This window comes from Vanrija pseudolonga, chromosome 4 (assembly GCF_020906515.1).
Source record: "Vanrija pseudolonga chromosome 4, complete sequence".
Classification (NCBI taxonomy): Eukaryota; Fungi; Basidiomycota; class Tremellomycetes; order Trichosporonales; family Trichosporonaceae; genus Vanrija; species Vanrija pseudolonga.
In genome coordinates, this window is record NC_085852.1 from 2,905,066 (window position 1) to 2,931,849 (window position 26,784).

The window sequence follows — 26,784 nt, forward strand, 5'->3', positions numbered from 1 at the left end:
TGATGGGACTGGGACACCCCTCTCGCCTTGCATGTCACTGTATGTACCTCACACCGGCACCTCAGCCATGGCAGCAATACGGACCATGTGGCGCCGGCCCTCGACCCCCGCGAGGTCGGGCGTCGCAGTGTGCGCTACCACGCGGCTGGGGTTAGCACTGCCCGTACACCTACCCACTTGTCCCAGACCACGACGCTCCCGGGCTCCCAACGCGCCCGTATCTGATACTCGGACCCCTTGGCGACAATGTCCTGGAGGAAGGAAAGGATCCATGTCGACTCTTCGGCCTTGAGTCCGTGTATGGCCTGCACAAAGCCGTGGACGAAGAGCGCGCGGTCGCCTGTGGCGGGGTGCGTGCGGACTGAAGTCAGCTCTTGACGCGGCGCAACGCACTGAGTGGGTGGTGGCGCCTCACGGAGTTGAAGCGCGCAGGACCTCCATTTTCACGCGAGTAGTGCAGCATGCTAGAGTTGTCGTGCAGTACCTGCAGCCCATCGAGACCGCGCTGAAGCTCGGGCGACAGCTGACATTAACAACCACTTGGGAATGGCCACTCACGCGGTTGTACGCCTCCGTCAGGGACACAAACTGCGTGTCGCCCCCCACGTCAGGGTGCTCGAGGTTCCAGAAGAACGTGAGCCCGGCAGGCTGCACCTCGGAGCTGTGGTCGATGTGCCAGTTGATACTGGAGATCTTGTCCGAGTAGTCGAGGCTGACGACGGTGTTTTTGCTAGTTTGTCAGCGTGTCGTTTTGTGGTGCTCTCACGAAGTCGCTGCGTCCTTGGGATCTTGATACAGCACGTGAATCTGAGTCAGTCCTGCCATTTGTGAAGTCATACCTCCGGAAAGCCTTCGGGGTACCCCATAGTCTGCGCATTAGGCGTACATCCGGCGTAAAGCGTTGGCCCCCACTCACAGGGTGGATGCGCAGCCGGCCAAAGTGGCGGACTGTGTCAACCTGTCGCTGTTTCCCAATATCCTAAGGTCAGATCACACACCCCACAACGGCACGCGCCTTCCAGTCCTGGTCGCGGAAGATGACGACCCCACGCCGGGCAACGAGGAGGGCGAGATCATCGAGCGCCGGCTTGTCGAGCTGCGAGAGCTGAATGCCCTGTCGTCAGGTTGAGCTTGACTAGAGGGGCCGCACTCGTATCTCCTCCCCAATGTAAGGCGACACGGGTCGCCGGTGGGCGGTGTGGTCCGCCGGGAAGAGGTAGTTGTAATCATCCGTTGCGCGCGTCCCGGCGTCGGTGAAGGCCACCTCTTCCCAGTCTGGGAGGGTGTTGTATTCCCAGACGGGGAGGTAGTCGGGGTAGAGGGGCTGTGGGTGAGTGCTTGGACAACCCGACCATTCACCGCTCCCACGTACATCGTTGCTCTCGCTTGTGTTCGTCATGATGCTGGAGGATGAAGGCGATTTTGAACCTGGACACGCGGAGCCGTCCGACTTATGTCTCCCAACTTTGCGCCGGGCAAACCCTCTTGACATCGGACGGGAAGTCTCGAGCATTGTCAATGTCTTCAATTGGCAAGCTGAACATGCCTCACTGACGACAGCAGCCTTCAGCATGAGGTGCTACAGCACTCCTCATCCCACCACACTTGCACCGCAGAATACGATTGCCACATCGCCTTGATCTGCAATCTACCCGATCTCATCGATTGCCACATGGCCCGAGTCGCGACGCATCGAGGGCCGTTGTGATTCGCTGGCATGGCCCCTCGGGAGCCTGCTGACCTTAGCAGAAAACGGCCCGACCGTCGGTCATGGGAGGTAAGGTGCAGGGCGAGCACGTCATTTGCGGGGCTCCGTGGCGTCGGCGAGTGGGTTGCTCGGTGGAGGTAGTGGCAGGGCCATTACCGATGGATATCAACAGGATGCATATCTGACTTGCGTATCGGTGGTTCGTTCACTCGCCATTAAGATCGCGATGGCGTTTGCGGGTGCTCTCGTGGTAGAGATGACTTGTTCGGCTGGAGTCAGCAGCAGGTCTCATGTCGCCATGATCGCGTCCGCCGACAACAACAGCTACTTAAAACCCGACATGCCCACGGGCCACGAGTCGTCCTCACCAGGCCCTTGGTTTCACCATGTCCAAGTCTGATATAGCAGAGAGCATGGCAAAGCGCATTAAGGGCTGGGTACTCCTCAACAACCCCTCGTGGACCGACAATGAGCTTCATGAGAAGCGCCTGGTGCGAAAGCTCGACATCTTCTTCGCTTCATGTGAGCTATGCCACGCCTGACCTCGCTCACTGCCAGACCTCGCCGTGTCATCCGTAGTCAAGTACCTTGACCAAACCAACATTGGTAACGCTTACGGTAAGTGTGTACGCTGTTTCTGGGCAACTGACAGCAGTGTCTGGCATGCAAGGGGACGTGAGTATTCGGGCTCGCAAGTGTCGTGTCTTGCTGACAACCAGCTTGAACTATTCGGCAACCAGTACAACTTTTTCACGACATACTTTAACATTGGGTACATTATCATGATCCCCATCTCGAACTTTGTTATAAACAGCGTTGTGCGGCCGAGTATCTGGCTTCCGACCCTCGAAAGTGAGTGTACCATGGGGCAAGTCTGATGATTGCAGTTGTCTGGGGAATTCTCACGGGTTGCCTTGCTGCTGTGCATCACTACAAGGCTGTGTGTAGGTATCCGGTGCCATTCGTCGCTGAATCACTTCCAGATGGGCTAAGATTTCTCATCGGGTTCTTCGAAGGATGTGCAGTGAGTATATCTTGTGGAGTGTCGGCGCTGACCCGCGCCACAGTGGCCAGGAAGTGAGGTGGCGCCCCCTTGTAGTCCTCCACTAACGCAGTAGCGATGGTGCTCCTCCTCAGCTGGTATCTTCCTACCGAAGTAGGCAAGCGAATCGCAGTATACAACTGCGCCGCCTCCATCGGAGGCATCTTCTCTGGCGCGCTCCAGTCCGCGCTCTATCGCAATTTGTAAGTCATGTCCTCGACCGCACTAAACGACAGGAATGGTGTGGGCGGCCTGGAAGGCTGGCGCTGGCTCTTCGTCATGAATGCCATCATCACTGTCACCGTCGGTCTGTGGGGGTTCCTCGCGATCCCGGATTACCCGGACCGCATCTCGCCCCTTGTCCGCCGGCTGTGGCTCAACGAACAGGACGAGGCTACTGCGCTGCGTCGTGTGGGTCGAGAGGGTCCCAGGACGCCGGTTGGTTGGAAGTGGAACACGCTCACTAGCCTCGTCAAGCGCAAGGAGCTATGGGCTATCTATCTGGCATACACTGTTCTCGGGCAGGGGCAGAGCGGGTATGTCTACTTCAACTTATGGCTCAAGAGCCTCCTGAATCCCGACGGCACAAAGCGGTACTCTGTTTACCAGCTCAACTACATCCCTATGGCGGGCAACGGAACCATGGTTGTGTCTTTGGCTATCAGTATGATCTTATCAGACCACTTTGGAACTCAGTGGCCAATCAGTAAGTGAGACCGAGAGCAATCCTGATGTCAGTCGCGGTCTGCAGCGCCTTTGGACTAATCTCATCTGCCATTCTGGTTGCGGTGAGTAACGTATCCAATGGGCTGCAGAACCTGATGAACTCAGTGGCATGTGCCTGATGGACTCATACTTGCCTCTTTCCTTGTTCAATACGCAGTGACTCCCATCTCCTCCCTCCTCATCGTCCTCCTCGGCAGAGTCGCGGCCGACAGTGCCGAACACCGGTGGTTCATTGTCGCTGCTGGTGTCGTCACCATCATGGCAATCAATGCAGGTATGCCGCTTAAGGTGTGGCCTGCTTCTCGTGAGTTGCACGCGGTAGACATCTGCTGACGGGACAGAAGCACCAAAGTACAAGATAGGCTGGAGTGAGTGTGAAAAACGACAGTTGCACTGACGTCAGAATATGCCCTTGTCTTCTGGTGCCTTGGTCTCATTCCGCTTGCAGTCTGCGCATACTTCGAACGGAAGCACGCCGCTGCCTCTGGGGAGCGTTCCAAGCTACAGGAGGCGGAGAGTCAAGAAGAAGATGCCGATTCAAACGCTGTCAAGTCAGGGTAGTCGGCGTACAGTGCGAGTGTCAAGGACCAAACTCCCATGATTGTAGCATTCAACATGCTATGATTTCAGCAGGGGGGGAATTATGAATGAGGGCACCGTGATGCTACGAATATATCAGACCTCGACACTCTCGGCGAGCTTGGCCTGGAGTGCGAGGCGCTCGGCGAGATCGGTACGGTGCTTCTCCAACGCCTCCGACTCGGGGGTATACCTCACCGCGAACAGCGTGCGTGCCCCCTCGCGTGGCCCCTCGTCATAAAAGTTGAGGGTGACGGTGCCGTCGGCGTTCTGCTCCACGCCGCGGTTGGCCCCCGCGTCCCCATAGTAGAACTTGCGGAGGACCGCGATGGCCTGCTTGACCGGCTCGATGGGCGGGGCCATGCCCTTCGCAGTGAGGGGGTTCTGGGCGTTGCAGGCGGACATTGGGGCTGTGGTCAGCTGATGTCGAGGAGAGCAAGCGACCCACATGGACCGTGCTGTACGTAGACACGACGGGCCGTTTCGCGCAACTCGCCGCTTTGCCTCGCCGCTTTAACGGGCCGATACGACATTGGCGGGCGACAACAGCGGAGGACTGTGCCCCGGTGGGCTTGTCGAATGTGCAATCCGTCGGAGTAGTGAGACTCCATGGTGGTGAGGTATTAACACTCGCTCACGTGCTGGATTGGCGGCCGCCGTCCGTCCATAGAGAGCAGTGCTAATTGGCATCGATAACGCTACCAACACTAGTTAGTTCCTGGTGTGAGGTGCACCATGTGGACACTTTCGCTCCCAGCGCTGCGGCATGATACAACTCTTTTCACATGCGGCGCGCTGTCGAGCCTAGCCAAGACATTCCACCTAAGTTTAGACCGAGCCTCCGCTTGGCGCGCCGCCGTTGTCGTCGTGCGACGACGTGACACCTCCACTCCACCAAGGCTCCACGAGGTCGCTGGTCCAAGTTGTGGCCCAAACCGCACCCGAGATATCGGTGGCGTGGCCCCATGGGTTGACTCTGAGGCACCAGCCTACGCGGGTTGGCAAGGCTCACAAGCAGTTCACCGGCGAGCATGCACAATGGCGGAACTCTTACGCGCCTGGTTTCGTGCTGGGAATGAGGAATGGATACGAGTGTACTTACAGTAGCAAGCGTAGCAGCACAGTTCTGCACGACAAACTACGGCTGGCAGGATGCACAGTACAGCCCAAAGGGTCCCGTGTTTGACCACCTCGGCATCCAACGGCCGTGTGGCAGCGGCTCCAGCAGCGCCGGGTCCGAGAGATAACCGCAGTTCGTCCCGATCCTGGCACGATCCGCCACACCATCCAACACAAGAGCAACATGTTCACCATTCGCCAGGGATATTGGCCAACTTGGGGTTTCTGGACCCATCTGAGGACTGGGGCCGACACACATGGACATGGTCTTAGCGTGGGCGGGGTCACCTAGCGGCGAACCTAGTCCGAGACGGCGCCGTCGCCGCACCCTGTCGTGACGGAGGCCGAGGTCCGAGGGCGGGCCGCTTGGTCCTATGGCCCCATTGAAGTCCGCTGCTCGTGTTGAGTCCACCCACACTCTAGTGCCTGATTTTGTACCGACCATCCCCGCAATGTGTCCCGCATGGGACATACTTGTGATGCGCGAGCGAGCGGTAGCGCAGTCGCCATCATTGCGGCGAGATCGGCATCCCTGGGATTCGAGGACCGGGAGTCACACTCTCCCTGGGGCCCTCATCTCTCTCCTTCCTCACAAGCATAACCAGGAACACTTCGGCTGTCGGAGAACCAAGGAAAGACCCAACGCCATGGAGAGTGAGAATCGCTATCGCGACAGGCGAGTGGCGTAATCTCGTCTCATCACAGCTGGCGCATATCTGGCGACATTGCAATGTGTGATATGAGGATATAAAGGACTGTAGTTTGGGATTCCGGATCCGCTCCCCACCCTAAGTTGGTGCCACTTGTTCCACAATGGGCGTTTCCGACTATGAGAAGAAGGGCGTCGGCGAGTTGAAGGAGAAGAACGTGAGTGACGACGCTCGTGGCACTCGGTGCCACAGGGTCTTGAGGCCACCCTCCTGACACCACCAGGACTCCCTCGGCGATGTGCAAGTCCTCGCCCATCACGAGACGGGCGATGAGGCGATCGAAGATCTCGCCGAACACGGCGACGTTACCAAGAATGAGCTCATCGACCTCGAGGAGCGTCTCCAGACCATGCCTCTCGACCGCACCGTCCGCGTAAGCGTCGCCTCGCTCTCGGATCCGGCGGCGTTATTTAACCACATCCCAGATCATTCGCCAGCTGTACAAGCTCAACAAGAACAAGGACATTCAGAACTTTGACACCGAGACCCTGTACAAGATGGAAGACTTCCTCAAGGACGACGTGCTCAAGAACCCCGAGCAGCACCCGGAGCTCGTGCACGAGATGCGCCTCGAAGCCCTCCTGGCTACTGAGAACTCGCCATACTCGATTGTACGCGCCGTCGCCGACCCCACCGACGACAAGTCCATGCCGGCACTTACGATTAGGGTTTGGTTTATCGGCCTCATCTTCTCTGGAATCGGCGCCTTTGTGGACCAGCTCTTTTCCATCCGCCAGCCCGGTATTGGCATCGGCTCCGACACTGCCCAGCTTGTGGCTTGTGAGTCTTCAATTCGCCGAGTCCGATTTGCTGCCATAGGCGCTAATCCTGTTCGTAGATCCCATCGGCAAGTTTTTCGAGAGGGTCCTGCCCGACTGGGGATTTACGCTTTTCGGCGTCCGGCACAGTCTTAACCCAGGCCCATTCAACCTCAAGGAGCACATGCTGATTACCATCATGGCTAATTCCTCTTTTGGTTCCTCGTACTCGGCGGAGATCATCTTCACTCAGGCCATGCCGTTCTGGTTCGACCAGCAGTTTGCTCGAGGGTTTGGTTATCAGATTGTGAATACCCTCGCCGTCAACGTTGCTGGAATTGGTGAGTCGTCAGCGCCACGATCAGTCCTCGGGATGCACTAACGGGATTCGATAAGGACTTGCTGGTCTCATTCGACGTTTCGTCGTGTTCCCCAGTTTTGCCATCCACCCCGGCATCCTTCCGACTCTCGCTTTGAACAAGGCGTTCCATGCCGACGACACCTACTCCGTCCCAGGTCCCTTCGGGCGCATTTACACCTGGAGCCGCATGAAGCTTTTCACCATCGCGTTTGCAGCCATGTTTGTGTGAGTCAATTCCGGAGAGGCAACATTGTGAGCCTTCTTAACGCTCGCAGTTGGTTCTGGTTCCCCAATTTTATCTGGGGCAGCCTCAGTGCCTTCAACTGGATGGCGTGGATTGCTCCGCACAACGTCAACTACAACATCTTTGTAAACATCAACTACAATGCCGGTCTCGGTCTCAACCCCTGGCCGACCTTTGACTGGAACCGTCTTGCATACAGTCCTTCCTTTCCCCTTTTCACGGCAGTCAACGACTTCATCGGTCTTGTGCTCGCGCTCATCATGACTGTGATCTTCTACTTCCGAAACGCATTTGAGACCAGCTACTTCCCGATTGTCTCCAACCGCACCTTTGACAACAGGGGCAAGAAGTACAACATCACCAAGATTCTGGACGACAAGCGCCTGTTCGATCCTGTCAAATACCAGACATACTCTGAGCCTTACATGTCCGCCGGCATGCTTGTCCAGTACTTCTTCTTTTTCGCCTGCTACAGCGCCGGTGAGTGAGGAGTGGGAGTTTCCCTCCTGTTTAGTGCTACGCTGATTGAATAGCCCTCACGTATACTGCCGTCTTCCACCGCCGTGAGATTGCCTATAGCTTCCGCTCCGCATACAAGGAGTTTAAGAAGATCTTCGTCAAGTCGATTGTCGAGGATGACGACGCAGATGACCTTGCCGAGGACAGCCACGCTCGAATTATGCGCAACTACAAGGAGGTTCCAGAATGGTGGTACTTCATTGTCCTGTGTGCCGGGCTCGCCTTGGGCATGGCAGGTGTGGGAGCTTTCCCCACTGGCGTTACAATGGCTGTCGTCATCTTTGGAATCATTCTGGCCGCCATCTTCCTCATCCCTACGGGTTTGCTCTCTGCCGTTGCCTCCGTCGGTGTCAGTCTCAACGTCTTGGCAGAATTCATCGCCGGCGCCATGGTCCCTGGCAATGCTCTTTCCATGAACTTCTTCAAGATGTACGGCGTCATGACGGCATCTCAGGCCCTCGGCTTCGCCGGCGACCTGAAATTGGCTCACTACACCCACATCGACCAGCGGTACACTTTCATTACGCAAATTGTCGCAACCATCGTCTCCAGCTTCGTCCAGGCCGGCATCTACAACTTCATGATGAGCTTCAAGGAGGTCTGCACGCCAGATGCAGCTTGGCACATGACGTGTCCCGGACGTTGGTTTAACTCGTGTCCCGCTATGGAAACTGACTTTGAACAGAAACCACGTTCTTCACTGCCGCGATTTTCTGGGGAAGTCTCGGGCCCAAGAGAGTGTTCGGTCTCCATGGCCGCTACAGGACTATTCTGATCGGTTTCGCCGCTGGCTTCCTCATCGTCATCTGTATGTTTCTTCAGCGTCGTCATCGTCCACCGTGCTAAGCCCCACAGTCGCATGGGGCCTGAAGAAGCTTTTCCCCCGCAGCAAGCTTGTCCGCAACTTCCACCCTGTTGCTGTTGTCGGTGGTGCGCGTGACCTTGCGCCAGGCAACGCGTCCTTGTACATTCCTGCCCTTTACATCGTGATCCTTTCTTGGGGATACGTCAAGAACCGTTACCTCGCCTTCTGGTCGCGGTACAACTATATCCTCATCACGGCGTTCAACACCGCCATCGCCATTTCGGGTCTCATCATGTTCTTTGGCCTCGAAATTCCTGAGGTGGGGATCAACTGGTGGGGCAACGACTCGGACACTGCATGTGCCGGCCCAGCGGGGTGCCCTCGACTTCCGCTTCCCAAGAAGGGTTACATCGGTCCCGAGAAGGGTCACTTCAACTAAGTGCCGGCACACCAAGATATGGCCTCACCTTCTTCCTTCTCTTCTAACTGAACTACCTTCTTCCCACGGGTGTCCAAAGTATTGTGAGGATCTAATATGAATCCAGAATGACGCGTACTCGATGCAGTAGGACCTTGAGGCTAGGTCAGGATACAAGATCGTTCCAGAAGTCTCCCCCAGTCCATCATCAAAAACAATCACGTGACATCAGGTCTGACTGAAGTCGTAAATTCCGTCGTCTCCCAGTTCTTCATGCCCAACAACACGGGATGGACAGGACCTGCTTTCGGATCATCTTCGATCGGCTTCTACGAAGCATCAGGTGAGTGAACTCGCACGGAACAAGAGTGGTGGGAAGTCAGTGCTGTTGCCTCGGCAGCTCACCGCGCCGGTGACGTCGCTTCGGTGAATTGTGGGGCACCAACGGGCTTGGTGCGAGTTTGAACGCACCACCGAATCAACTTGTCTCTTCACATTCCCACATTCGTCAACCGACCGCAATCCTTCAACACTTTGCATTCCGCTCGCCCGTCTCTGACCCTTATCAAGGGGAGCTCGACAGCGATCATGTGGATCCTCGTGACCGGCCCCTCGCGGGGCCCGCAGACACACTGCGGCACACAACTTGGAGACCACATCCCGTCAAACAATGGCGACTCCTTGCGCAACAGCACGCTAACGGGAGCTAACCCCAAACTTGTGCCTGCACCATGTGATGACTTGTGTCACCAGGTGCAAGTCGGCAAATAACATTCACTCATTCGACTGACTACATGCATACGACAGCCTAGACCACATGCATACGACGACTGACACGCACGATAACGCGCATCCAACGATGATCACGCGATGCTTGCCAAGAGGCGAGAGAATGAAAATAGAAGCCAAGAGCAGCCGTGCCACGCGGTGCACAAGCCACCTCGAGCTCGAACACTGGCCACAACTGCGGGTCGAGAGCCAGCGTTACTGGCAGGCGGGGGCGGGCCCGCCTCCATCGGGTCAACTCCCATTCGCCGGACCCGCACCCACATGGACCTGGAGCACATCAATACCTGGGCTGTGGACGCCGACCGGCACTCGGGTCCGAGAGATAACCCGCACAGACATTGCGCATTGTCAATCAACCATGTACTCATCTCTCCCGTGATTGCCACAACTTGCGGCTTACGGCCGACAGAGACTAGTGGGAATGCACCCACGGAGCCTGCGGCACCCCGTGGCACTAGTCTTTCTGGCCATTCTCGGACTGCGCATCGTCGTGCTTATGGCTTCAAAGCACTCACCTCCTCGTCCTCGGACCACCAGGCTTCAGACCTGAGCTACTCATTCGACAGCTCGTGCACCACATGGAGATCAAGGCACCGCTAGCGGGCGTGCTACCCAACTGCCGGATGGACCGTGGTACTTGCCTGGGGAGTCACGCCGACTCCGCTGCAGCGGAGAACTGTAGCTCGCTATCACCTGCCCACGACAACAGGTGGCCAAAATAACCCGGCCCGACCGGGGGTCCGGCCCAAGTGGCACCGTCGCTGCAGGTTAGCCCATGATCTTGCGACATGGGGTCGCACTGTATAAATCCCTCAGTGTCAGTTGCCCACTAGCCTGTCAAGCCCTCGGCGATCACACAAAGATGGTTGACTCCCACCATGACAGGAAGGTCAGCGATGAGCTCAAGGAGAAGCACTTGGTACGTGATACATCAGGTTCCGCTTTCTGACATTCTAGGACGACGGCTTCGACGTCAATGTCCTCGCGCCGAACAAGCTGGAGCAGGACGATGTGATCGGTGACCTCGTCAGGCATGGCGATGTCACTCGCAACGAGCTGGTCGAGCTCGAGGAGCGCCTCGACACTATGCCTCTTGAGCGCACGATTCCTGTGAGAGGCCCGTGGCTTTCAACGTCTAACACCGCCACAGATCATTCGCCAGCTCTACAAGCTCAACAAGAATGACCAGAACTTTGACAGTGATGCCGTGTTCAAGATGGAGGACTTTCTCCACCCCGACGTGCTCCAGCACCCCGAGCTTCATGCGGAGCTTGTCCATGAAATGAGGTTGGAGGCCCTGCTCGCCACTACCAACTCGCCCTTCGCCATTGTCCGCGCCGTCGCCGACCCGACCGACGACCCGACGCTCCCTGCCCTCACCTTCCGCGTGTGGGTCATTGGCATCGTCTTCTCCGGTATCGGCGCCTTCGTGAACCAACTGTTCAGCATTCGCCAGCCCAGCGTTTCCATCTCGGTGTCGACTGCACAGCTCGTTGCTTGTAAGTGACGACTGCATCGACTCGTGCTCATGCCGCAGTCCCCGTGGGAAAGCTGTTCGAAAAGGCTCTCCCGGACTGGGGGTTCACGCTTTTCGGCAAGCGCTACAGCCTCAACCCAGGGCCGTTCAACCTCAAGGAGCACATGCTTATCACCATTATGGCCAACGCGTCGTTCGGCACGTCGTATGCCTCTGAGATTATTCTGACCCAGGCCATGCCATTCTACTTTGACCAGCCTTTCGCCAGGCAGATTGGGTACCAAATTGTCAACACCCTCGGCGCCAACTTTGCTGGCCTCGGCATGGCAGGTCTCACCCGCCGCTTCATCGTCTTCCCCTCGTTCTGTATCTGGCCCCAGACCCTGGGAACGCTTGCACTCAACAAGGCCTTCCACTCGGACGACTCATACTCGGTTCCCGGGCCGTTCGGGCGAACCTACAACTGGAGCCGCCTCAAGACCTTCTTGGTGCTGTTCGTCGCCATGTTTGTGTAAGTTGTGCCGGTGTGTTGCTCCTGCTGACAGAAAGCTGGTTCTGGTTCCCGGACTTCATCTTCCAAGCCCTGTCTCAGTTCAACTGGATGGCATGGATCGCTCCCAACCACGCGGCTTACACGGCAATCGTTTCCATGGGCTTTAGCTCCGGTCTCGGCTTGAACCCATGGCCGACCTTTGACTGGAACTGGATCGGCTTGTACCCCGACACGCCACTCTTTGCCGCCTCCAATCTCATCTTTGGCATGTTCCTCGGCTTTATCATGATTGTTGGCATCTACGTGAGTTGCAGATACGAATGTGGCACTTTCGAATGTGGCACATTTTTGACTGACTTTTTTTCTTCTTTGTTTGCCAACCACTCTTCATGTGTCGCTTTCCTTTCAAAAACAGTTCTCGAACGCGTTCGACACAGCCTACTTCCCCATCAATTCCAACAGAGTGTTCGACAACCGCGGCAAGTCGTACAACGTCTCGAGGATCCTCACCCCTGAGAAGGTCTTTGACCACGACAAGTACGAGCAGTACTCCCAGCCGTACATGGCAGCGGGTAACCTCGTCAACTACTTCTGGTTCTTTGCCCTCTACTCGGCCAGTGCGTCTTTGTGTTGTGTTCCATCTGACCAGCAGCCCTCACATACGCCATCATCTTCCACCGCCACGAGATCGCGTATAGCTTCCGCTCAGCGTATCGCGGCATCAAGGAGCAGCTGTTCAAGAAGAAGTCGGCGGAGGAGAAGGACGACACGCCGAACGACGACCTCGCTGAAGACATTCACTATCGCCTGTCAAAGCAGTACAAGGAGGTTCCAGAGTGGTGGTACTTTATCATCCTGCTCTTCGGCCTTGGTGTCGGTATGGCGGGTGTCGGAGCTTGGCCGACCAATGTGAACATGGCAGTTGTCATCTTTGGCATCATCCTCACGGCCATCTTCATCATCCCCATTGGCCTGATCAACAGTATCACGTCACTGGAGACGACGCTGAACGTTCTTGCCGAGTTCATCGGTGGAGCCCTTGTCCCTGGAAACGCCCTGTCGATGAACTTTTTCAAGATGTACGGTGTCATGACCGCGGACCAGGCGATCGGTTTCGCAAAGGACCTCAAGCTCGCCCATTACTCCCATATCAACCAGCGGCTCACTTTCATCGCTCAGATCGTGGCGACGCTGGTGGCCTCATTTGTCGAGGCGGGTATCTACAACTTTATGATGAGCTTCAAGGGCGTTTGCACGGCCGACGCCTCCTTCCAGATGGTCTGCCCGGGTAGTGAGTGCCTGCACCCAACCTCCACCCGACCGAACACCCACACCTATCCCACCCCTGCCACCCCTCTCATCCCTGCCACCCCTCCAAACAAAATTCTGACAATCCAGCGAACACTTTCTTCACTGCGGCGGTGTTCTGGGGCACCCTGGGTCCACCCCGTGTGTTCGGTCTCCACGGCCCGTACCGCACCATCCTCATCGGCTTTGCTGTCGGGTTCCTCATCGTGCTCGCCGCGCTTGGCCTCAAGAAGCTTTTCCCTCGCAGCAGGCTGGTGCGCAACCTGCACCCCGTCGCCATCTGCTACGGCGGCATCCAGTGGGCGCCGTACAACTTTTCCATGTACATCCCCGGGTTCTACCTCGTCCTCATCTCGTGGGGCTTCATCAAGCGCCGATACCTTGCCTTCTGGTCCCGTTACAACTATATCCTTGTCACGGCGTTCAACGCCGGCGTGGCCGTCTCCATCATCATTATCTTCTTCGCCGTTCAACTCCCCGGTGTCGAAATTGACTGGTGGGGCAACGCCGCCGACACGGGCTGCCAGGCCGCCGGCTGTCGCTTGAAGCCCATCCCGGAGCGGGGCTACATCGGTCCTGAGAAGGGCCACTTCAACTAGGGGGGATATGTTGTGATTATCGTTGCGCGCTGCTGCCGACAGCCAAGGACTACTCTCAGTGGGGCTGCAGTAGGATCAAATGGTTCAGGAATGCGATCAATGCCTCGTCGCACTGCCAGCGGGCAGTCACTCACGAGCCTCACCCTGATACAGGAGGTGTCCACCTTGACTTGGACTGCTCACGGTAACTGATTTGCAACAAGCATTCGATTCATCACTGCAGCACCCTAGCGAAGTGCTCCAATACTCGACCTCGACTCCTTACAATTTATCCACTGGCCCTCCTCCTTGCCACATTAGATCGACAGTCCATAAACACCACCTAACGGAAGTGACCCTTCTCGGGGCCAAAGTAGCCCTTCTCCGGAATTGCCATATACCTACACCCGCCCCTATCGGCGCAGCTGCCGTCCTTGTTAGGGCTGTTTCCCCACCAGTTAATGTTGACGTCGGGGATGGAGAGGGCGAAGAAGATGATGACTGCGAGAATGGCGATCGCGGCGTTGAGCGAGGTGGCAAGGATGTAGTTGTAGCGCGACCAGAAGGCAAGGTAACGCTTCTTGAGCCAGCCCCAGGAGAACAGGGAGACGTAAACAGCCTGGGTCATGTGCGCGAGGTTGTACGGCGACCACTGCTGACTGCCCGAGGCGAGGACGGCAGGGTGGATGGCGCGGATGAACTTGCTCTTGGGGAATGCCTTCTTGAGGCCCCAGTAGACTGGATTGTTAGCACCATGACATGAAAACTGAACTCACTGATGACCATGATGAAGCCGACGGGGAAGCCAATCAGAAGAGTCTTGTAACGACCGTTGGAACCGAACACGCGCTTGGGACCCAGGGTGCCATAGAAGACCGCCGCAGTGAAGAAGGTGTTGACACCAGGGCACGTCATGCCGAACGAGGCCTCGTTTGTGCAAACGTTCTTGAAGCCCATGACAAAGTCAAAGATGCCGGCCTGGAGCAGACTAGTGACGATGGTGGGGATGATCTGAGCCCAGAAGGTCAGACGAGGGCCGATGTGCACGTAGTGTGCAAGCTTGAGGTCGCTGGCAAAGGCAATGGCTTGAGCGGTGGTGATGTAGCCGTACATCTTAAAGTAGCTCATGGCCAGAGCGTTGCCGGGAATCAGGGCACCACCAATAAACTCGGCGAGGACGTTGAGCGTGACCTCGTTGGAGGTGACGGCCGTAACAAGACCGATGGGAACCATGAAGATGAGGGCGAGGATGACACCGTAGATGACAACGGCCATGGTGACACCCGTGTCGTACGCACCGACGCCGGCCATGCCCATCGCGAGCGCGGCACAGAGTACGATAAAGTACCACCACTCGGGCACCTCCTTGTAAGCAGTCATGAGGCGGTAGTGGATGTCCTCGGCAATGTCGTCGACGTGCTCGTCGCTCTCCTCGTTGCCGGAGTTCTTCCTCCAAATAATGGACTTGATGTCACGGAAAACCATGCGGAAGCTGTAGGCAATCTCGTGGCGGTGGAAGATGGCGACGTAGGTGATGGTTGCCGAGTAGACGGCGAAGAACCAGAAGTAGAGGACCATGTTACCGGCTGCCATGTACGGCTCCGAGTAGTCTTGGTACTTCTGCTCGTCAAACAGCCTCTGGGGGCCCGAAAGGATCCGGGTAACGTTGTATCTCTTGCCATTGTTGGCCCAGACGTGGTTGTCGTTGATAGGGAGGTACGCCGTGTTGAAGGTGTTTGTGTACTGCACAGCGGAAGCCCAGAATGAGAGACAAAGGAAGGACGAACGAAAAGGAGATATAAAGTCAGCGATCAAAGTGGCACATTTGTGAATTGCCACTCACGTAAATACCACAAATCATAAAGAGACCGAAGAACATGCCGATAAACTTGTTAACGACCGTGTAGAGCGGGGTAACGAGAGGGGTGACCTGCACACCGATGAAGTTCCAGTCAAAGGATGGCCAGGGGTTGATGCCGAGGCCCGCGTTGAGGTTCGAGGAGACCATCTGGGTGTAGACGACGTTGTTGGGTGCAATCCACTCCATCCAGTTGAAGTACGAGAGGTTCTGCCAGATGAATCCGGGGAACCACCAGTAACTGGGCGCGTTAGAAACAAGGAGACGCTTTGCCGAGGACGCTTACACAAAGGCGATGATGAACACGATGAGGAAAAAGCGACGCATGGTCCAGCGATACATGCGGTTGAAGGGGCCGGGGATCGGGGACGAGTCGTTGGTGTGGAACGCCTTGTTCATGGCAATGGTCGAGAGCGATGCAGGCCACACACAGTAGCTGGGGTACACGATGAAGCGACGAGTGAGGCCAGCAAGACCGCAGCCGATGAGGTTTGACCCGATCGTGTTGAGCGCCTGGTAACCGAAACCGCGGGCGTACGCCTGGTCAAAGTAGAAAGGCAGAGCCTGCACAAAGACAATATCGGCGGTGTAGGCGGAGCCGAAGGACACGTTGGCCATGATGGTGATGAGCCTGGACGGTGAGTCAGCTGCTCCCTGCATCCGCGACCCACATGTGCTCCTTGAGGTTGAAGGGGCCAGGGTTGAGCGAGTGACGCTTGCCGCCGATGGTGACGCCCCAGTCGGGAAGGATCTTCTCGAACAGCTTGCCGGCGGGGTCTGACATCAGTGGCGTTCACCGGGTGGGACATACAAGCCAGCAGCTGCGCAGTCGAGACGGAGAGCGACACGGGCGGGTTACGGAACACGAAGAGCTGGTTGACGAAAGCTCCGATACAGGCGTAGACGAGGCCAATGACCCACGCGCGGATGGTGAGCGCAGGCATGTCGGGGTCGTCGGTGACGGGGGCGACGGCACGGACGATGGCGTACGGCGAGTTGGTGGTGGCGATGAGCGCCTCCAAGCGCATCTCGTGGATCAGCGCACCATGCTGGTCGGGGTGCTGCAAGACCTCGGGGTCGTTCAGGAACTTCTCCATTCGGAACAGGAGGTCAAAGTCAAAGTTCTGGTCCGACTGGTGCAGCTTGTACAGCTGGTTGATGACCTGATCGACTAGTCAGGCACTGTACTGCACGGACGACGCGTCGATCACAGAAGCAAACATACCGCCACGGTGCGGACGAGCGGCATCGAGTCGAGGCGCTCCTCGGCATCGATAAGCTCATCGGCCGTCACATCTCCATGCTTGGTGAGGTCCTCGATGGCACCATCGTCGGGGTAGAGAACCTCGGTGACGCCCTAGTAGGCTGTCAGCAACTGGCGCTGCCACCGGCGCGGCACGGACTCACGACAGTCTTCTCCTTCTCCCCAATCTCCTCGTTGCTAGACTTCTCGTGCTCAGTGATCCCCATGATGAATGGCAGCGCGATAGCCTTGGGGAAAGCCTAACGCGGCAAGTCGCCGAGGATTTATAGTAGCCAGAGAGAAAGGTGCCACGGGAGACGGCGACTTGGGGGCAATGGATCCACCCCCCGGCGATCGGTGCCGGGTGCGGTGCGGTGGCGCGTGGTTCGTCGCTTGTCATGTCACGACGGCGCACAGGTATCCTTGAAACCCCATTGCTCCAGCCGTCTCGTGACTGCTATCACTCGTGCCTTTGGACCCGAGGACGTGTTGGCCAGGCGCGGTCCACCCCGGGATATTCTGGGCTCCCGAGGAGGAGCTGGAGATAGGCGGCGAGTTCACCGCATGGCCACTAGCCACAGGCCCGATTGCCAGGATAGCCAGGATTGCCTCACGGTGGCAAGCCCTTGTGTGCTCCGCATCGGCAGCCCGGCAGTGAGCGACCCACTCTGGTTGGTGAACACCGCGCTAGCCGGTGCGTATTACCCGGGCCTGGTCCGCACAGAGGCGTGTCACTGTCTTTAGCAGTTTGCGGAGCCGGCCCACCACTGGTACTGACTGTGTGTGGCTACTTGCGTCGGTTGAGCTTGGGTTAGTGCCTAGCCACACAGTCACCAACTGAAGTCGGTTCTTGTGACCGCGTTGACGGACCCCGCGCCTTCGACCACGTCGCTGTTGGGGACACAACTGACAAGCTTACCGACGCCAGCCAATGCCAGGCCCCAGCATTGCACGTACCGTGTTCCTACTGGACGGATAAGTCATCGTATGGGGCCACACGACACATGCAGCACTAGCGGCGTGTGTGCGCACATGTCGACTTGTTGTTATGATTGTTCCTGGTTCCTGTGTGTCTTGGCCCGTGCTCGAAATAAACACGTCCATCGTGCTAAGAGCATCGAGTGGAGCACCACGAGCGCCGTGTTCGCCGTATCCGATGATTGCCGCGGCGAGCCACGACGTCGACCTCCGCGCTGGCGCCTGCGCCGCCGAGGTCGGTGGTCGGATGGTCGGGTTTCTGTGGCATGAGCAGGCACTAAGCCACGAGGCCACCAGGGCGGCGACGGCGGGGGATCCACGATCCACAATTCCTCGCACACGGCCATGATGCTATCACGTGGCGAGTGTGGAGCCACCGTCGTCATCGCTAGCGAGCAGCGCATGTATCAAGCGGACCAGGTCAGGCGTGGAGAGCGAGCGGCCGTGTGGTGACCCGCAGGGCAGGGTTGGCGATGTGCGGATGGCAGCACATGGTGTCAAGGTTAGCGTGCGACTAGCCTTGGACCTTATCACGCATTCAACGGCGTGGCTGCAAATACCCCCTACCTTTGGCTGCGTGTGTCCCGCGAGCAATCAATCATTGGAAAAAAAGCGCGTGGTGCATGGAGCACACACCCATGGTTCGGACTAGTTGCGACAATCGGTTCTCGGTGCGGAGGAGGAGACAGCAGCCGAGGCAGGCCAGGGAAAGCCGAGCCACGCCGGCGCATTTACTCGCCGCTGACCCGTTGCACCGGCCCGTTTGTGTCGTGTCTGACGGCGATAGTTTTCCCGACTCAACGGAGCGCCCGTTAGCGGCGGCCGCGGGGCCCGTCCATCCCGCGCTCTCGACAATGTCACCGCGTGGTACGAGCGCCAGCAGGCACAGTGAAGTGATTGGTGAGACGCGGAAGTGTGGTGCGGGGAGATTGTGGACGAGTATAGCTGGTTGGGGAGGGGGTGACTTTTGGTCTGTCCCCCCGGTCGCAAGCACCTCTCACTCCCAACTCGGCGCACCCATATCCCATGAACGAAAGCATCCAGCATTGTCAGCGGTGACAGAGGTGGCCACTTACCGACTCGTCCAGGCTGGTCGCAGGATGAAGCAGCGGTGGGAGGCAGGGGCGTCGCTTATCATCGGTCACACAGGTGACAACGCGCTCATCACCGTCGATCTCAGCGATCCAAGCTTCATCTCATCTAATCTCATCGCGACGACAGCGAGCCGGAACCGAGAGATAATTCATCGGTGGATTCGCGACACGACGCCCTGTGATGGATGAAGGGCACATCGCCCGGAGCCGGACTGGGTAGCGAGCGCAGCGTCGGTCGGAACATGACGGCGTGGGGTCCCAACCATTCCCATCGGCCTAGAGACCAGCATCCATGGGGGCCCAGAGAGCGAGGAGGCCCTCAGGGAGGTATGCAGCGTGCGCAGAGCATGCGCAGCGAACTGAAGTGGTTTGAGGTGTCGCTCGGTAACCTCGCTGTGGATGTCGAGGTTACGGCTTGAAAGGAATGGAGCGGCAGACCGCCATGGCGGAACCAGTTCATGGCAGCGGCGACGTCCGATGATGCTGATGCTGATAACGAAGCTCGGTATTCACTCCCAGATCTGGTGCTGCGGCGGGCAACGCCGCGCAATCGGGATCTTGGCCGCGACCTGTATAGCCAGGAGGAGCCACCACAGTCGCGGAGGGAGCTGCTCCGGTAACTCGAGGCCCGAAGCAGCCATGACCTTCCGGCACAGGGTGAGGGTGTGAGCCAGCTTGACTTCCGCCCTGGACTTCGGCGCTGTATCGCTCGCACCTCAACAGCGGGCTGGCAGGTGGTCCTCGCCCGCCCTCGCCAGCCTGGTCATTCGCCATGTCTGCCGCCGGCGCCAAGTAGCCCCCACAGCCTCCTTTATCAGTTGCGAGCCTCACCGGCCAGCAGGGAGGCGAAGCCTAGGAAATGGCGAAAGTGGCCTGTACGACGTGAGCGGCGGCATGAGGGCGATTGCCAGATACATAGATACCGCGTGCGCGACATATGTAGAACTGCATGAATCGCCGCAATCAATGTCGACAACAGCGGACAGACCAGACCACATACGTGAGCGTCAGTCTGCCCCTAATCGCTCTGCACGCCCTCCACTCTGGATGCGCTCCACTGCACTCCAGGCTAGCCGGTGGACCCGTGAATCGTGTGTGCCTCAATCTCCTAAGACAGTGGCAAGTCGAAGGCGGCCCGACAAGGCACTTGTCTAGTTCACTGTCTCGAACCGTAGTCCCGCACGTAAATACGAGCCTCTATACAAATAGCACCACCATGACTAGGCCGGCCCCCGCCCCCTCTCCATTCTCACACATCTCAGCATCTCCAACGAGCCACCAGCCCTCAGCCCAAGATGACAAAGTATCTCCTCACCACGACTTTAGGCGTCGAAACCGGCCCAAGTGAGCCGCCCCCCTCCCAAGTCAGCCTGACACGCAGCCGCGACCCCGTCAACCAAGCGCTTCACCATCGGCATCCCATACCTCTACGCCGTGGTATTCGAGTACCACACGCGTGAAGCGCACCCGTGGCTCGAGCCGTTCGCGGAAGAGACCGAACAGGTGTCGGAGGCCGAGTTGGAGCGGCGCGGGGGGTATAGCGATGTCGCGCCCGGCGTGAAGGCGCGCTCGAGGGACTGACGGGCGCGGAGGTTGTGCGGTTGTTTTGTGGGTCGTTGGAGCGCAGTGCGACACCGTGTCGCTCGGACCATGTATCCTTGTCTGAGGCGTCTGCACAAGGCAGCAACTCACGATCCAATGTCTGACCGAAGGGCACCCTCACAGCAGCGGCAGATCACGTCTGGGGACATGCCCCCTGCCACAGTGGCCGGGGTCGCCACCGGCCGCCGACACACTCGTCGTCCGCCTGCTATTGTCCTCAAGAGGAGCAACAAAGGGCTCACACCCCGAACGAGGCCCCGCGGCTGGTTACCAGCATCCTTCGTTCAATGGATGACTAACCCCTCGAGGTCAATGCGCGCACAGTGCGCGACCAGGCAGTCACGTCGTCGCCACCGGCCCCACACCTTCTCTTCGATGCGCACTCATCGTCACCGCGTCACCCCATCACCTGCTCATGCCCCGACCTCGCGATGATGGTGAGCCTCGCCTAACCACCTGCCTGGTGGCTTCATCGCCTCGTGTCGACTGACAAAGACCAGTGGACACCCTCACGGCAACGCACACGCCTGTAGCGTCAGACCTGGCATGGGATCCTCCTCCCCGGCGGCGCAGACGATCCCTCTTCTCCGCCCCACGCCGCCCCGACACCTTGGCAGACGTGATGGGCGTGATCAACGCGCAACCTGCCTCCTCCCTCTCCGTCGCGCTGCCACCACACCTCGCACCGGCGTTCTTCGAGTCCCTCCGCCACGTCGACGTGCTCGAGCTGCGCGTGTCCGCTGCTGGCCGGGACGCGGTGCAGCCGTTCGTCGGATACTTGAGCCGCTGTGGGCGCCTGCAGCGGCTGGTCGTCGCCTTCTCACCTGGGGTCGACATCGCGCCCGTCCTCGCTGCCGTGAAGGGGACCCGGCTCAAGCGCGTCTGTTTGTGTGGCCTCGGCTTTGTGGAGTGCAAGTGCCGCGTCCAACCCATCGGCGCGTCCACCCTCGGCGGGGTGCTCGACGCGCACTGCGCGGCGTCGTACAGGCAACGCTGCGCCGCGCTGCGCGTGCTCGTCGTCGCTCGTGTCCTGCTACACGCGCGGGCGAAGCGTACCCGCCGGTGGAGTCGTGCCCTGCCGGAGACACAAGGGCATGGGAACGAAGGCTGCGCGCCAGCGGTGTTCCGCCGGCCCCGCGTCCCGGCCGCCCCGCTCCTCTCCCTGCCGTTCGAGCTGCGCGCGCTCATCGCGTCGTTCGTCGCTGACCCCGACGAGGTGGGCATCGACGGCGTGCGGAGGCTCATTCGGCTCGCGCGGGATCGTGGGTCGTTGCGGCGGGTCGCGAGGGGGCTCGGGCGGCTGGTCGACTCGCGCGAGGTCTCTTCTTGGGCTGAGGCGCGGGACGAGTGGCTTGCCATGGGTGGGTTTGGGTAGAGGGATACCTTGGACCTTGGAGACACATGGGCGACAAAAGCGATACCTGTAGACAATGTATGTAGGTGATTCTTGCCAAGACGGCGGGCTGTGCGCATCAGTCACCTCCACACAGTCACCACGGACACGATACAATCTCCCGGCCACATGCGGCGGGTCTACAACTCTAGTATTGGTGGTGGTGGTACAAGCAGACAAACACTGCGGGGCGTCGTCGTCGGCGCCAACATGCTTCTCTCTCAACAAACGCTCTGCAGACTCTCAACAGACTCCCCCAACGCTACACCGTCCAGTCACGCCACGCGACCGGCACGCGGTGCTTCCACCAGAACCCGCCGTTCCCGAGCCACTCGCCGAGCGCGAGGGGGAACGTGATGCCTGCGGTGCGTGCCTCGCAAACGCCGGCGGCGAGGCGCCCGAGCGAGGCCGGGTCCTCGACGTGGCTCAACAGCTTGGACCACTGCTCATCCGTTAGGGCCAGGGGGTCGGCAGACGCGTGGCGGATGATGTTGGCGCGGAGGTGTGGTGGGAGCTCGAGGAGGGGGAACGGGGCGGCGCGGGTGTGGGCGTCGGCGTCGGCGCCGGCGCCGTTCGTCGCGGCCTTGTGGATGTCGTTGCCCGTACGGTTCGCGACGCTGCCGTTCGCACCGTTAACCTCATCGCCGGCACTACCGTTCGCCACGCCCCCCACGCTGCGTCCACCTGCGACGACACGCGCCAGGACGAGCGAGCGCACCGCCGCGCGCCTCACCCTCTTGGTAAGGATGGCGTTGCGCTCGAGGTACACGGCCAGCCGGCGCACCTGGCGGTCCCACGCCTCGCCGTCGTCCCCGAGACCATGGCACGCGCACGAGGCCAGGCGCTTACTCTTACACTCGCACATGTTGACTGCGCTGAGCGTGGGGTTGAAGTCGCGCACGGCGTCGACGATGGCCGACAGGTCGGCGGCAGTGAGGCTGCGCCCGGACATGACGAGCGACTCGAGGCCAAAGCTGCGGGGCGACTTGAGGAACTCGACTATCGGCGGGACGTGGGTCGCCTCCGGCTCGTGTAGGAACATGAGGGAGCGGGGCGGGCCGCGCGTGCCGAGCGCCCAGAACACGCGCTCGAGGTAGTATGGGTGCGGGTCGCATACCAGGCTTAGGTGGGCGAGGGGGCAGGCGTCGACGGCGCGCAGGATGGTCGGGAGCTTGAAGGCCTAGGTGGGAGAGCGAGAGTCAGCGTGAGAGCGAACAGGTGCGGTGCAGAGGCAATGTGGGGTGCGCCGACTCACTGGAAACGCCCACGCCTTGATCACAAAGAGCAACCCCGGCCCATTGTCCAGCACGGCCATGCCCTCGACCTTGAGGCTGTACTCGGCCGCAGCGAGGGGCACCTTGGCGCCGAGGATAGTGAGGGGGTGGGCGTCGACGAGCGCGAGGAGGGGGGCGAGGGGGTGGTGGGTGGGGGCGGGGGTGACAACGGCGACCTCATCGGCGGCGGTGGTGGAGTGGCCGTCGACGTCCTCGACGGCGGCGACGGCGGCGGTGACCGGCTCATCGTCGACACAGCGACGTTCAACCGTGACGCTCTCCCACAGCAGCGACGGACGCAGCTCGGCGGCCTGGATCCACACGTTGGCGACTGCGTGTGAGCTTGCTCTTGGGTGGTTGGCAACTCACTGGTAGGCTCGGCGCTGGGCACCATGGCCGGCCGGGGTATGAACAGGTTAGAATGAAGGAGAGGAACGGAGAGGAAGGAGGGGTGAGGGTATGTACAAGAGGAAGGAGGAAGGTGCGAGTGATGACTGCCTCCACCGGTACTGCCGTGTCCTGTTGTTGGACACACTGTGACTGACGGGGGCGAGAGGCCCGGCCGCCTGGCGTAAAGTTAATCTCGACGCCTCCTCAATGGAACCAAACAATGGCAGCAGGTGGGCATGGTCATTCGCTGGGACTAGTCGGATCGTCGCGTCTCAGCATTGTCAAGGGCGACGAGGCTGTGCAGGATGACCTTGAGAGACGGCCGGTTTACGGTACATGTGTGCTGCGCACCGTAGATGTAGCTGGGGTGGTGGGTGGTGGCGGTGGTGGTGGTGAGCGGAACCGACATCAGGCGGCGGCACTAGCTCGCCCAGGCAGCGGGTGCGTGACATGCGATACCGGCGCGCGATGGCCAAGTGCCGCGCGCCCATCCTCGGCCGGCGGGTACTGGCTGGGTAGGCTGTATGTACGGGGTCAAGGTCACATCGTGGGGTGTGGTGCAACGGAGAGGAGAGCAATGTTGACGTCAAGCTCACAAGATCGCAACGAGCACCACCGACAAAGCACGTGACCTCCTACTAGTAGATCGGTGTCTTCATCGTCGCCACAGTAATCAAAGCCCCTCTCCCGCTCAACAAGCATGTGCCCAGGAACTGGAACTCATGCACACATCCGTAAGCACCGACGCACGACCAGCCCCCCGGCTCTAGAAGAAGAAGACCACGAGGCAGAACAAAACTGGGTGTGGCACGGCCCGGGCGGGAGATCAGCAAGCATAAGCGGGAAGAGGGCGGGAGTGTAGTCCCACCACATGTCGACTACAGCGATGTGGTACGGTTTCGGGGGGTACGTGTCACCGGGGCCTGAGATAAGGCAAGCTCGACAAGCTCAGGCCGCTGGAGCAGTGCGCCGGCGTGCAGTATGTAGTTGATCGACGCCGACGCCGACGCCGACGCCGACCCCGCCGCCGACCCCGCCGCCACCTCGGCGCACGGCCGACTGGGCCCCCGCCCCCGCGCCGCGCCCGTGCCTGGGCTCGGAGCCCATCCGATGATGTCGCCGGGAGGCTCATCAACCTCCCGCGACTTTTCTTCTCTTGTTGTTGTTGTTGTTCTCGCCATCCACCATGGTGAGCGAGCAGCGGTACTTGGAGGGTGAGTAGTCTCTGCGCCGTCACTGCCCGCCGTCGCTGGCCTGACTCGCTCGCTCGCAGCCTCCCACGTCCACATCCAAGCGTACGGCTACAACCCCTCCTCGCCGACATGGGACTCTACCCCCGTCCCCCGCCGCGCCGCCTTCGCGCCCCTCAAGGCCATGGTCGACGAGGCGCCGCTCACCCTCGACGGGGTGAGCATCGCCGTGCGCCAGATGCCGACGTCGCGCGAGGCGGAGCTGAGTGGGTTTGCGGTCATCAAGGAGATTCCGGGCGTGGGGGTGACTATTAATGGGTACACTGTGCCGGTGAGTGAAGCGAGTGGGCGCAGCCGACGAGCAGGCGCAGAGCGTGCAGAGGGAGGGGGCAGCAGGAGGCGCAGGAGGACAGGCGTAGAAGCTCGAGAGGAGCATTCTTGGGCCAAACCATCATCCCCCGGCCCACCCACGGCGAAAATCCACTTCCTCCCAGATCTCACACCTGCCGCGGGTTCCAACTCGGGTATCGCCCCGCGCCGTAGTAATACCCACCCTCTAGCGTCCTCGGCGTGACGTAACAACCTGACGCTGACGCCACTCCCAGCACATTGCCATGCCCATTGTCCTCGAACGCATCCACGCCTGCGCGCTCTCGGCAGTCAACCTGAGCTTCACGCCGAGCCCCGTGTCGCTGCGGCAAGTGATGCTAGGGCTCCTGCGCCCTGCGTTTCCTCTGCGGTCAGTGCGGCTCAGCATCCCCCTGTCGCCGGGGGAGGTGCCGGCGCTGTGTGACTTCCTGCGCACTCGCGCGCGCGGGCTAGAGCAGCTCGAGCTCAACGGCGGGTTGCTGGCCGCAGACGACATTGGCGCAATCGCCGTGGCGCTGCACGCAAACGGCACAATCACCCGCCTCGACCTGTGCGCCTGCCGTCGCTTGGCGGGGCCAGACGCAGGATGTACCTGTGAAGGCTCGCTGGCGCACGACGCAACCCAACCCCACCGCGCGCAGATCGCCGCTGTCGAACAGCGTAACAGGCGTGCAGGCGCCAGGGTGGGCTCGGCGGCGATACGTGCCTTGGTCGTGGCTAGAGTATTGCTGCATGCGTGCGCGCCAAACCAGGAAGAGCATACCCCGACGACAACCACGGCGACGACTAGTCCTCCTCGGCAAACAGAGCCCACACCAACAACGCCACCCTTTCGCATCCTCGACCTTCCGCCGGAAATCCTGGCGCACATCCTCGCATTCAGCTTTGACAGCGGCGCGCTCACGCGACTCCAGTGGATCAAGGTGCTCCGCCGCGCGCAGGACCGCGGGCGGATCGCCGTCGAGGCGAGACAGTTTGCAAAGTACGCCCCCGGGAGTGGGAGTGAGGAGATCTCGGCGGCGCTCGCAGAGTGGGCGATCAGCGGCGGGTTTGTGTGGGCGCACGAGTATGCGCCGGTGTGAGGCGTGCATTGACGGGGTGCTTGCGGTAGCAGCCGAGACCAGTAGAACATTACGGCCCCGGCGCGCTACGCTACGTACCCCGGCGACAGACAGTGTTGTACATTAGCCATTAGCTAGCTAACTGGATACAGACAGTGGTGGTATACGTCATGCGAAGAGGTGTGCCGTGGTGCGTTACGCACGCTCACTGTCGTGCTAACAAGAGCCGTGCTACATGGCCATGGGCTTGGGCTGGGGCTGGGGTGTGGATGTGGTCGGTCGCCGTAGTGGCGCTGGGCTGTAAGCGATCTGGCGGCGCCGTGGGCTTTGAGTGTGGGGATGGTGGGCATGATATGCGGGGTGTGGTCGGGCGTGCACAACGACCCAGTGTAACCGCTGGAATGTTCCGAGTCCCTGTGGTCTTGCAGCCCTGGGTGCCCAATGTTGCTGATGCCGCTGGCCCAGTGCCTGCATAATGTTGCCTGTCATGTACCCATTGCCGAGTGGCCTAGCCGCGAGCGTGCTCGAGTGCAGCACCAGCGCGTGACTGGCGACTCCTCTGGTGTTGCCCCGCACGCGATTGCCGTTAATCGGGCTTCTAAAAGTGCACTAGCGCCACTTTGTCTAGTGTCTGTTCCTCCTCTCGGCCAGGTTACATCGACGACACCTTTCTACTTGCAGCTCTCCATAGCCGCGAG

The 26,784-nt window shown here is 59.7% G+C and overlaps 9 protein-coding genes across 9 annotated transcripts; 5 read left to right on the forward strand and 4 right to left on the reverse strand.

Moving 5' to 3' along the window:
* Window positions 1-48: 48 nt before the first annotated feature.
* Window positions 49-1,399, reverse strand: JLP1_2 (Alpha-ketoglutarate-dependent sulfonate dioxygenase; the record flags this gene model as incomplete). Its single annotated transcript, XM_062772975.1, has 10 exons — window positions 49-145; window positions 178-361; window positions 394-523; window positions 559-730; window positions 767-807; window positions 840-869; window positions 917-958; window positions 1,004-1,114; window positions 1,151-1,324; window positions 1,373-1,399. 10 exons carry the CDS (start codon window positions 1,397-1,399, stop codon window positions 49-51), a joined length of 1,008 nt encoding a protein of 335 aa, XP_062628959.1.
* Window positions 1,400-2,094: 695 nt separating this feature from the next.
* Window positions 2,095-3,464, forward strand: FEN2_4 (Pantothenate transporter FEN2; the record flags this gene model as incomplete). Its single annotated transcript, XM_062772976.1, has 7 exons — window positions 2,095-2,230; window positions 2,267-2,326; window positions 2,361-2,383; window positions 2,428-2,560; window positions 2,596-2,732; window positions 2,808-2,953; window positions 2,987-3,464. The coding sequence occupies 7 exons, from the start codon at window positions 2,095-2,097 to the stop codon at window positions 3,462-3,464; spliced, it is 1,113 nt and encodes a 370-aa protein (XP_062628960.1).
* A 687-nt stretch (window positions 3,465-4,151) lies between these two features.
* LOC62_04G006409 (uncharacterized protein) lies at window positions 4,152-4,460 on the reverse strand (the record flags this gene model as incomplete). Its single annotated transcript, XM_062772977.1, has 1 exon — window positions 4,152-4,460. One exon carries the CDS (start codon window positions 4,458-4,460, stop codon window positions 4,152-4,154), a length of 309 nt encoding a protein of 102 aa, XP_062628961.1.
* Window positions 4,461-5,987: 1,527 nt separating this feature from the next.
* isp4_2 (Sexual differentiation process protein isp4) lies at window positions 5,988-13,655 on the forward strand (the record flags this gene model as incomplete). Its single annotated transcript, XM_062772978.1, has 16 exons — window positions 5,988-6,041; window positions 6,108-6,257; window positions 6,310-6,664; window positions 6,723-6,983; window positions 7,039-7,228; window positions 7,279-7,727; window positions 7,781-8,407; window positions 8,452-8,574; window positions 8,622-8,890; window positions 8,943-8,996; window positions 10,929-11,277; window positions 11,316-11,766; window positions 11,805-12,051; window positions 12,164-12,365; window positions 12,401-13,039; window positions 13,147-13,655. The coding sequence occupies 16 exons, from the start codon at window positions 5,988-5,990 to the stop codon at window positions 13,653-13,655; spliced, it is 4,929 nt and encodes a 1,642-aa protein (XP_062628962.1).
* A 202-nt stretch (window positions 13,656-13,857) lies between these two features.
* On the reverse strand, window positions 13,858-17,003 carry isp4_3 (Sexual differentiation process protein isp4). The gene is made up of 8 exons (XM_062772979.1): window positions 16,900-17,003; window positions 16,718-16,849; window positions 16,304-16,655; window positions 16,164-16,269; window positions 15,779-16,123; window positions 15,478-15,733; window positions 14,411-15,377; window positions 13,858-14,372 (listed from the first exon to the last, which is right to left on the reverse strand). Exons 1-8 carry the CDS (start codon window positions 16,960-16,962, stop codon window positions 13,978-13,980), a joined length of 2,616 nt encoding a protein of 871 aa, XP_062628963.1. The 5' UTR covers window positions 16,963-17,003; the 3' UTR covers window positions 13,858-13,977.
* A 3,056-nt stretch (window positions 17,004-20,059) lies between these two features.
* LOC62_04G006412 (uncharacterized protein) lies at window positions 20,060-20,441 on the forward strand. The gene is made up of 2 exons (XM_062772980.1): window positions 20,060-20,151; window positions 20,189-20,441. Exons 1-2 carry the CDS (start codon window positions 20,103-20,105, stop codon window positions 20,386-20,388), a joined length of 249 nt encoding a protein of 82 aa, XP_062628964.1. The 5' UTR covers window positions 20,060-20,102; the 3' UTR covers window positions 20,389-20,441.
* Window positions 20,442-21,031: 590 nt separating this feature from the next.
* LOC62_04G006413 (uncharacterized protein) lies at window positions 21,032-21,784 on the forward strand (the record flags this gene model as incomplete). Its single annotated transcript, XM_062772981.1, has 1 exon — window positions 21,032-21,784. The coding sequence occupies one exon, from the start codon at window positions 21,032-21,034 to the stop codon at window positions 21,782-21,784; it is 753 nt and encodes a 250-aa protein (XP_062628965.1).
* A 280-nt stretch (window positions 21,785-22,064) lies between these two features.
* On the reverse strand, window positions 22,065-23,470 carry LOC62_04G006414 (uncharacterized protein; the record flags this gene model as incomplete). Its single annotated transcript, XM_062772982.1, has 3 exons — window positions 22,065-22,982; window positions 23,058-23,407; window positions 23,446-23,470. The coding sequence occupies 3 exons, from the start codon at window positions 23,468-23,470 to the stop codon at window positions 22,065-22,067; spliced, it is 1,293 nt and encodes a 430-aa protein (XP_062628966.1).
* Window positions 23,471-24,652: 1,182 nt separating this feature from the next.
* LOC62_04G006415 (uncharacterized protein) lies at window positions 24,653-26,107 on the forward strand (the record flags this gene model as incomplete). The annotated part of the gene is made up of 4 exons (XM_062772983.1): window positions 24,653-24,680; window positions 24,740-24,987; window positions 25,262-25,575; window positions 25,909-26,107. The coding sequence occupies 4 exons, from the start codon at window positions 24,653-24,655 to the stop codon at window positions 26,105-26,107; spliced, it is 789 nt and encodes a 262-aa protein (XP_062628967.1).
* Window positions 26,108-26,784: the final 677 nt, after the last annotated feature.

What these genes read in the sequence shown, in the direction of transcription:
- LOC62_04G006412 (XM_062772980.1), top strand. Translation starts at nt 20,103, where the DNA reads ATGACAAAGTATCTCCTCACCACGACTTTAGGCGTCGAAACCGGCCCA. An exon ending in AGGCGTCGAAACCGGCCCAA is followed by an intron (nt 20,152 to 20,188) that starts GTGAGCCGCCCC and finishes CCTGACACGCAG; the next exon opens with CCGCGACCCCGTCAACCAAG.
- isp4_3 (XM_062772979.1), bottom strand. Translation starts at nt 16,962, where the DNA reads ATGGGGATCACTGAGCACGAGAAGTCTAGCAACGAGGAGATTGGGGAG. An exon ending in CGCTCGTCCGCACCGTGGCG is followed by an intron (nt 16,656 to 16,717) that starts GTATGTTTGCTT and finishes CTAGTCGATCAG; the next exon opens with GTCATCAACCAGCTGTACAA. An exon ending in TTATGATTTGTGGTATTTAC is followed by an intron (nt 15,378 to 15,477) that starts GTGAGTGGCAAT and finishes TCCGCTGTGCAG; the next exon opens with TACACAAACACCTTCAACAC.